The following is a 10,145-nucleotide window of genomic DNA, read 5'->3' as shown; positions in this document are numbered from 1 at the left end:
ATAGGCCTACTATACATGTTGTGTTGGTAACCACTCGGACTGGGACGCGTTGTGCAAATTCACACTTCACATGAACTAGTTCAAAGTTCATTTCATACAAAAGAAAATGAATAAATTCATGTTCATAGTTCATCAAATCAGTTTTGAACTAGTTCATGTTCATTAACAGTTATTTTAGAAACCGAGGAAAAACTGAATCCTCTCCATTATCAGCTGCCCATCACCATCGAAAATTGTTGTGGATATTATTTGCACACCTTTTTCATTCATCACAACTAAGGCAGTAGCTCTATTTAATAAACATGTCATCCTGACGTAAGCATCAATCAATTCAGAATGTCTCAAAATTTAGGCTAGTTCAAGTTCAAGTTCTTTAGTTAAAAATAAAAAGTTCAGTTCAAAGTTCATAGAAAAATTAACTTAATTGAACTAGTTATTTTGAAACCAATTCTGCTGAACTCTAAGCACATTTTCTGCTTTAGACTCAGATTCCCATTCCAAACCACACATTTTTCACAACACTGCACACAATTCTCTGTATCTTGCACACTCTTCCTGACTTCCCTCTCTTGGTGTTCACACAGAACACACTGCCAATCACATTTCTAAACTCCAAAGGCTGTTGTGCAATTAGCATTCTGCAATTTACTATAGAAGGGTCACAGAAGAAAGACATGACACTAAATAAGTACAGACATCGAGTAGTATCACTCTATGAGAATGTTGATAATGGTGATGATGATGAACATCATTATTCTCATTATGGTTAGCATCATTATTTAGGATATTATCCATCTTATGGTGGAAATGTACTGGATATAAGTACTGACCCTTATGGGTATTTGTAGGCGTGTATGTATGTATGTATATATGTATATAGGTAAGTGTATGCATGTATATGCAAACACACTTTATGTATGACACTTGTTTGTAAATGTGAGAAGGGGTGTCCCTTACGGACGTCTGCACTTAGGGGGACGAAGGCCTGCGAAAGGCCTGCGACGCCCCAACCGCGGAAGAAAGAGGGGCCCGAGGACCGTCCCTTGGTTCCCCTTGATATATGTAAGCTGAAGCTTCTGCCCCTTCCCTTTGGTTACGACCAATAAAAATGCATTCATTTGTTCATTCATTAATTCATTCAGATGTTTTGTTTATAGTATTGCCTATTTTCTTTTATCTTTTTCATTTCATCCCGTTTTCATCTTGTTTGTAGACTGCACATTTTGGGTATACAAATACAGTATTTGTTGTTACTGTAAAGTATTGTGTGTTGTTTTCTATTTTAGTGTTACATATAGTGTTTTCCATTCATACTATAGTGTTTTCCATTTTGCACAACAGTGTTCAATGAGTGCTTAGAAATATCTAGTCATATGATGTATGTGTTTGTCATTTGAAAAGAAAATACCATTTAGTGAAGAGTTAACACTGTTTTGAGGGCAAAGTGTGCTTTTGCAAGAGAAGTGTAGGATTTTGCATTTTGTGTGTGAGTTTTGAGAAAGTGAGGTAGTCTATCAGGAAATGTGTTTATGCAATTGTGAAAAATTGTAATACGGAGAAGATGTTGGGTATTTTTTAGGGTATATTTGTAATGCAGCCTATGCATCCCCATATTCCACCATGTGGCGCCAAATCGCCAAATTCTACCAAGACTACTTGTAGAGTAAAATAGTTACTAAGACGTGGCCTCCATGCAATACATTTTTTGTTCCCGCTAGTCACCAAGAGAAACGGACGTGATAAATACATGGAGCTATAACAAAATTTTAACGTCCTCAACTCAGATCCAAAAGTTCAGAAAGGTAAGATTATTGTTTCCCCCGTATATTTTTAAGATCATGGATCATTTTGAAAAAATAATATCTACAATTATTATTTATTATTTATTAAGATTTTATTTTTTGCAAGAAAGTTAAGACTTGTTCGTTTCTAAGATAATTGTATGTGAAGCCAGTGCCTATTGTTGGTAGTCTACATCCCATAGTCTATACCTCCATTTAGTGCATACAAGTAGCCACAACAGAGCAAATCATATATATTTGCTTATATTTAACAAGATTAGCATATCTATATTTTCAGAATCTGCATCAGGAAATCTAGATGGCATGCATGACTTGGACATAGAGCAGTGATACATGCTTAGGAATCAGATGCCTCGCAGAAGTTGCGGTATCTTGTTGCAGTCAGCGTCTCTTCGATTGGTACCCTCGCCCTCCCCCCAGGATGTAATTTATCACCTGAAGGCGCAGGGCAACGCCTCCTATTATAATCAACGTCAATAATCAAAAATTGTTGCTGTGGCATTCTTACATGTGACGTGTTTCCTCGCCAACATGGCCACCAGAGAAACTGGTTAGTGCTGTTTTTTTCTGTAGTTGGAGGAAGGGTAGCCTACTGCAACAACTATGAAGATCACTGGAGATTTCCCATGCAAGCAAGGCTAGGACCAACATGTCTAAAGTAGATCTGGAAACAGATGGTTCATTGGAAGTCTGCTGTAATGAAACCACTTACAGCAGCAGCAGCAGCAGCAGCAGCAGCAAGGTATGGGCTCAGCGGTGTGTCTATACCTGTGTTGGATGTTGCATGTTACAAATTGTTGTTTACCTTACATATTCAGGTAAATAAGTAGCGAGGACAGGCCATTGGTAGCGCTTGGACGCTCACCTGATCCATGCGCTACTGGACCAGGTTCAGTAAGTGACGCAAAGTCCTGCTAAGCATGTGATTAGTTTGTGGTGAGTGTAGCGCTGGTAGTTTTTGCAGAAAAAGTGTGAATGAATACTACATTGACAGAGCGAGGACTATATGTCAATGGAATGCCGTTTATATGCATTAATGTGCATTACTTAAATTTCAAATGTTTATAAAGAGATTCTGTATTCAATCAGAAATACGTATAGTATATTTTTTCTCAAAATTTAGAATATCCTCATTTAGAATACAATAAAATAACTAACTTCAGTAGAGCGACACATTTTTTTTGTAAATGTAACTACATCGATAGGGCAATGTCTTTCTGTGTGGATAGTGTTAAATTAACATTTTGTCATTTGGACTTGCTTGTGCAGCCCTGCCCAGTGGTCCGAGGAGCATAAGGGTCCCAGTGTGTGCTCCGCACCACACCTCTCCTTTCACTGCCATGTCTGCCTGCTCCACTCGCAGCAAATCCACGCCTTGTATTGCAGCCTTTACTCTGGGGCACGACTTAGGTTCCTTTTGTGTGAGATGGCCACGTCAAGGGGGTGGATAGCTTTGTCACTTGGTGTGATGATGTGCTGATGCCCATCTCATTTTGAATATAGATAAAACTGAGGTGCTAATATATTTTGATTTTGATTTTAAAATGAGAAAAATGCATGTAGCCCCTATTCTTATTAGAGGTCAGCCAGTAGAGGTAGTTCCCTCATATAAATACATTGGTGTCCGTTTAGATAGTAAACTAGACTGTAAGGAGAACAGCAAAGTTACCTTCAAGAAGGCCCAGTCTAGACAGTTTTTTCTTAGGAAACTGAGGTCATTCGATATGGGCAGGCCTATTTTAAACACATTTTATCATGGAATACTGGAAAGTGTCCTTTTTATATGCTGTTGTGTGTTGGGGCGGCAGCCTAACAGTCGAGGACAGGAACAGGCTTAACAAACTCATAAGGAAAGCAGGCTCCATCATTAGCTCATGCCCAAGTTCTGTGGAGGAAATATTAGAAAAGAGGGTGATGAGGAAGATGAGGAGTGTGTTGTCAAGGGATGACCACCCTTTGCACAACATCTTCACTATGAGTGGTAGGAGCAAAAGGATTATTCTACCCTGTTGTACTGTGCCCTGCCTTGATGTATTTACTGTCCTGTTGATGTATGTTGTTGTATGATGTTGTTGTGGCAAAATAATTTCCCCCTTGGGGATTATTAAAGCACAGTCAATCAATCAACTTTGAACCTCAGTCAGTCAACACAAAAAAATCAAATTACATTTTGGATATTTATTTTATAGTTGGGTGCAAGCGATGTGTAAGCAAGAGATCAGGAAACATGCATTAATGCGCTTAAGCGAGCTGCTCAGTGTGGCTCTTCACATTAGTGAAGGCCCTTGCAGTTAGTGTCTGTGTTTGTCATGCCTGTTGCTTTTTGGGGTGGGGTGATTGTGTTAACGGTGAGACAGGAGACCAGGAGGTGAAGTATAAAAGTAAATAGTCGTCACTGAGCATGTACAAATAGTAGTGTTGAGAAACTGCCTTATATTATGAGATAAGGAAGGCCAGATGTGTGTAGCTTTTATTAATGCATTTATAATTGTGCGTTTGTGTTTGTGCTTGTGTGTGTGACTACAAACCAGTCTGCATAATTGATAAGGGGAATGTTCTGCAGAGACCGAGGCCAAACCTTCAGGTTTGACTACTCTTTTCTTACTCTTGAACTAGCGAGCATTCTCGAGTCATTCTCTCATGGCTTGCTCTGGTGAATTACCTCAGAATTTGAGCCTTAATGTCCCACTTGTCTACTTCTGCCATCGTTTTTCTCCTGTTATACAGCCTGAGGACAGCCCCCGGAGAAATATTTCTGGGGTGAGGGTCTGTGATCAAAGCCCTTCTGTACACCACAGATGTCTTGCAGGTGGTCAATTTAGCTCAAGGCCTCCCTTTGACAAGAGGAATGTAATGATATTGAGAGGGACGACAAGGGTTTGTCAGGAAATTCTGTCCTCTCTGTGTAGTATAATTGCAGAGTTGATGTCTTTTCTTCAGATTTACTTTTGTATACTTCCTTTAATCCTAACTCATCACATCTGCAGCAATAATCTCTCACATTAACATTTCTCTCTCTTTCACCCGCTCTCGCTCTCTTATCAACCCGTAGGAACCCCTTATCCCCCCTGACTCCAAGGAGCCTTCGTCTTCCCCTTCCTCCAGCACTTCCACGGGGACCATGACAACAGCGTGTCAGTCCTCCAGGATAAAGTACCTGTCCCTGGGTGTGCTGGTGGTGCAAACCACCTCCCTGGTCCTCACCATGCGCTACTCCCGCACCCTGCAGAAGGAAGGCCCGCGCTATCTGAGCTCCTCGGCCGTGGTGTGTGCCGAGGTGCTGAAGATCCTGGTCTGCTGCCTGCTGGTCCTCAAAGAGCACAGTGAGTCCTGGAGGTCAGGGGACAGGGAGATCTCTCCCTCCCCCCTGCCCTCAGGGCATTAGTGTGAGCAAGCAGGCCACGAATATTCACAATAGTAATATAGCACATTTCTTACTTTACTTATGTTCTTTTGGAATCAACATGGTCCGTACATAATTTGTAAGGGCAATCAAATAGTAAATCGTAGTACTTTACAAAATGTCACACATCACAAAGAACAAACCGGTCTCCATAATTGATAAGGGGAATGTTCTGCAGAGACCGAGGCCAAACCTTCAGGTTTGACTACTCTTTTCTTACTCTTGAACTAGTGAGCAGCCTTGCAGGCAGTCATTCTAATATAGCACATTCTAATATAGCACATTTCTCGTGGTCAACGTGGTCCGTACATAGTTTGTAAGGGCAATCAAATAGTAAATCATAGTACTTTACAAAATGTCACACATCACAAAGAACAAGTATGCATTATTACTGTTTACATTCAGGTGTACCACCAGGCAGAATTGCCCCAACAAAGGGATTCTGATTAACTATAATGGTCACCGATGTTTCAGTGAAGCCAGTAGAGGCCCCTTTGGATTGCATAATGTCTGCAGTAAAGTTGTACGGATGCACGTCAAACCCACGTTGACCCGGACTAAGGTGTGCATGCAAACATCCTGGGAGGGTTTATGGAGCGCGTCTTAACCCGTTCACATCCTGACCGCTAGACTTCAGCCTCCGGGGTTTCCACCAGCTACTGAAGGAGGAGATTGTCAACAAGCCGCTGGACACACTGAAGTTGGCCGTCCCTGCAGGGATCTACACCCTGCAGAACAACCTGCTGTATGTGGCCCTGTCCAACCTGGATGCAGCCACCTACCAGGTAGTTGGTGTGTGAGTGTCGCTGTGTGTGAGTGTGAATGTGTATGTGTCGCTGTGCGTGCCAGTCTTGCATGCCAATCGTGGATGGCGTGCGATTTATCCACCCATGTGTAACTAGCAGCATTGCCTAATTTGCATTGCATTGAAATGCGTGAATCAGTCCTAAAGGCCAAAACAAGAGGGCGAATACAACCTTTCCTGTCTCTGCTATCGACCCGGATATCATTTCCTCGCGAGAACACAAAAAAACAACATAGGCAGGGTCAGGTCCTCTGCCTGGCTGGCTGCCTATCCCTGTTAAGAAATATGATGGAATACATATTTTGGGTGTATTCTACAGAGCAATAGCAACAAGACACTATGGGACTTGAACCTATCAATTTATTTAAGCAATAGTGGGTCGACAATAAGAGAAAAAAACACAACACTGTCCTGGCCCTTCCTAGATCCTTGAGATCCTTGAGATTTTGTGTGTGTGTGTGTGTGTGTGCTCAAGGTAACCTACCAGCTGAAGATCCTCACCACGGCCCTGTTCTCTGTGTCCATGCTGGGCAGGAGACTGGGCCTCTACCAGTGGCTCTCCCTGGTCATCCTGATGGCGGGCGTGGCACTAGTGCAGGTACCGACCACAGAGTACTACGGTCCTCTTCACCCAGTGGCTGTCTTGGTTCTCAATGCTAGCTGGATGCCCCAAGAGGGCCTTGAGGGGAAATAAGCAAGTAGGTGTATGGTCGGAGGATTAATAATGAGAATGGCAGATGGTAATTAATGCTAATTCTAATTAGAACAATCAGTTATCTTTAAATTATGTTTTAATGATGTCGTAATTAGTCATGTTTAGCAATGTATTGAAACGTCCAGTCTCTAAGTTGAAGTTGGTTACAATGATATTTTAACTTCAGTATTCAATACAAAATAGTCACAACAAGTATTGGCTTACTGGCTTATGGTAAGAATGTAAACACATTGTTGTCCACCAAAACCAGCCGGTTTTTCCATGTTGGAAACCCAACACACTACGCTAATGTTGATTGACAGTGGCCCGATGATTCCCTGGCGGAGAAGCTGTCCGTGGGCTCCCAGTTTGTGGGCTTGCTCGCTGTGCTCATCGCCTGTGTGTCCAGTGGCTTCGCTGGCGTTTACTTCGAGAAAATACTGAAACAGACCAAACAGAGTGTGTGGGTGCGCAACATACAGCTAGGTGAGTGTGTGTGTGTGTGTGTGTGTGTGTGTGTGTGTGTGTGTGTGTGTGTGTGTGTGTGTGTGTGTGTGTGTGTGTGTGTGTGTGTGTGTGTGTGTGTGTGTGTGTGTGTGTGTGTGAGCAAAATCAGGGGTTGATACAGTGATGAAAATTGTCTCGATTGTCACACTTTATTGGCAAGCCTTTCTTTAACAAATACAATTGCAGAGGTATTACTCATTAAGACAGAGTTAGATTATATACATATATATTATAACAGATGGATTACTCTCCTCTCCTGCCAAGCCCTTGAGCAGTTAGTAAGCTTTATTTGGGCTTATTTCATGTCAACATCAAAGTACAATGCCATAACCGTCATCTCATCTCTCTGTTCCCTTCCGTCTTTCTTTCCTTCCTCCTTCCTGCTGGCTCCTTGGCTCTGACAGGTGTGTTTAGCTTCATCTTCGGCCTCTTTGGTATGTTCCTCTACGATGGCACAAGGCTCGTGGATGATGGGATGTTTCAAGGCTTCAACAGTATCACCTACACAGTGATCTTATTACAGGTACAATCAAGTCCTCCTTTACTGTCTAACTTCTCTTAGCCCATCTTTAAGGCGGAATGTGTCTCAGGAGGTAGAGAGGGTTGGCTGGTAGCCGGAAGGTTACTAGTTCGAGTGTCGAGGTGTCCCTGAGCAGGGATAGACGCCTCACTCTAACTGCTCCCGGTAAGCTGGCTGTCACCTTGCATGGTGGTCACCGCCGTCGGTGTGTGAATGTGTGTATGAATGGGTGAATGTTGGATGCGCTTAATATTTGCAGTGCATTTACCATTTACCACCAAAGGACAACTTTGGGACTTTTCCACCTGGACCCTATTACCCTATTATCACCCTGCCGATACTAAGTATCAATATATATTAGGTGTCAGCATTGCAGGCGTGCGTGCATGTGTGTACGAGTAAGAGAGTGGCATGACTGTTACTTGTGTATATCTCTTCACACTAACAGAGGTGTGTTTGCAGGCTGTGGGCGGGTTGGTGGTCGCTGCTGTTATTAAATACGCAGACAACATCCTTAAAGGATTTGCCTCGTCGCTGTCAATTCTCGCGTCCACAGTCATCTCCTTCTTCTGGCTGGATGACTTTGTCCCTACCAGGTAAACACTTGCAAGAACTAAATTGTTGTTCTCTTCACAAAGACCGCAATGACCTGAGGATGTTTCTTCACACATTTCTCTCTCTCTCTCTCTCTCTCTCTCTCTCTCTCTCTCTCTCTCTCTCTCTCTCTCTCTCTCTCTCTCTCTCTCTCTCTCTCTCTCTCTCTCTCTTTCTCTCTTTCTCTCTCACTCTTGTGTGTGTGTAGCTTCTTCCTGGTCGGTGCATTGCTGGTCATCACCGCCACTTTTCTCTACGGCCTCGAGCGTAAGCCAGCCCCCACACCTGTCAAAGTCTAGCTGTGGATACTAGAAGAACTAGAAGAAGAACCAAGTACCGCCGCTACCTACTTCATCATCAGGGACAGTTTCAGCCCTCTGGTCCAGAGTGGAACCGGGAGCAGAGCTGACCGGTGTTGGAGCCATGATCAAAGTGTCCCGTTGAGACCAGATCTCCAATAACCTGGTCCCAATGGCAATGGAGCATTTCTAATGTTACTGCTGACTTGCACAGAAGAGAAGGGGGATGTAATAATGGGATTATCTCTATGTAATATTGTGTCTTCAAGAAACTGAAATTAGTATTTGGGTACTGAAGTGAACTGTTCTGTTGGTTCACACACACGCATGCACACACGGCATGACATGCATTGTTCAATACTTGGTATACAAATCAAGCGTCTACCCATGAAAACTGTTGCAACATTGTGAATGTATTTTTATAGGTTAATATATATACAACCATTTCATTTCATTTCATGTATTTTCATGTTTAGAGAAACAAGGGTGTTTTTTTCTTGTACTTGTAAGGGTTCTGATGGTAATGTGTACTTCCTGCATGGGACATGCATAAAAGAGCAATTTTATCAATTTAGCATCACATCTTCTCCTTGCACGTGTATGCACATACTTCCCTCAACAGCCATCTCTGAATGCTGGAGAGTGGGGAATATCCTTACCCGTCTCCATGGCAACAGATGGAAGTTGAAGGGGCTATTGGGATGGGGACATCAGGTACAGAAGGTGAGGTAATTTGGCTTACTCCTGTTTAAAACAATATCCCGGTCTGGGAAATTAAGTCCTTAGCCTTTTATGTCAACTGGTAGAGCACGGCATTAATACTGCAAGGGTTGAGGGTTTGATTTTCAAAAAAGGCCTCCAAGTCTAAGAAAACATGTTCACTCACGATAAAGTAAGACACTTTGGATAAAAGCGCTGCACTGTTTTTGTGTATGAGCAGAGTATGGTTGCAGGGCAGATGACCACAGATGGACAGGTGAGGGCTCCCCTGAGCAGAGCAGATGGAGGCTGAGTCATTGGACTCAAGTTGTGGAATAAAATGGGGGTGGGGGGGGTGGGGTACTTGAAGAACATGAGGCGATGATAGGAGGACATTTCTTTTGTTGGTTATTCTTAGTTATTCAACTAGTGGACATGATTCCTGCTGAATGAAGTGTGGAAATGGCGCGGTCCATTCCCTCTCGGGGACATCAAAAGTAAAAGGTATTATTGGTTAAAGTAATTGTAGTGCTTGTGAAAAGAAACCCAAATGTAGCCCCCCCCCCCTTCCTTCTCCATCACCATATAGCATTACACAAGTATATTGCAATTGAGCTAGTCCCCCCCCCCTTGCTGTATTCCAGATTCAAGAACCCTCCATCCAGCACTGATGCTATTACAGTAGTAAGTACAGTCATTAACCAACACCTCATCTGTTTGTTGCTAGCTTGTGGATGTTTGAACTGTCCAAATGATGATGTTGGCATTGGAATCATGAATAACTTTGAAACAATCACATAAATAACTTAATATTTTATTCAA

General features: G+C 42.7%; 1 protein-coding gene across 1 annotated transcript; it reads left to right on the top strand.

Moving 5' to 3' along the window:
- Nucleotides 1-2,451: 2,451 nt before the first annotated feature.
- Nucleotides 2,452-8,624, top strand: slc35a3b (solute carrier family 35 member A3b; the record flags this gene model as incomplete). Its single annotated transcript, XM_084481210.1, has 8 exons — nt 2,452-2,544; nt 4,855-5,125; nt 5,836-5,990; nt 6,486-6,608; nt 7,028-7,190; nt 7,616-7,734; nt 8,194-8,327; nt 8,534-8,624. 8 exons carry the CDS (start codon nt 2,452-2,454, stop codon nt 8,622-8,624), a joined length of 1,149 nt encoding a protein of 382 aa, XP_084337336.1.
- Between the last annotated feature and the right edge of the window lie 1,521 nt (nt 8,625-10,145).

This window comes from Micromesistius poutassou (genome assembly GCF_964030765.1).
Source record: "Micromesistius poutassou genome assembly, chromosome: 16".
Lineage (NCBI taxonomy): Eukaryota > Metazoa > Chordata > Actinopteri > Gadiformes > Gadidae > Micromesistius > Micromesistius poutassou.
Note: the sequence above shows the minus strand (reverse complement) of the source record. Positions and strands in the feature narration are given on the sequence as shown.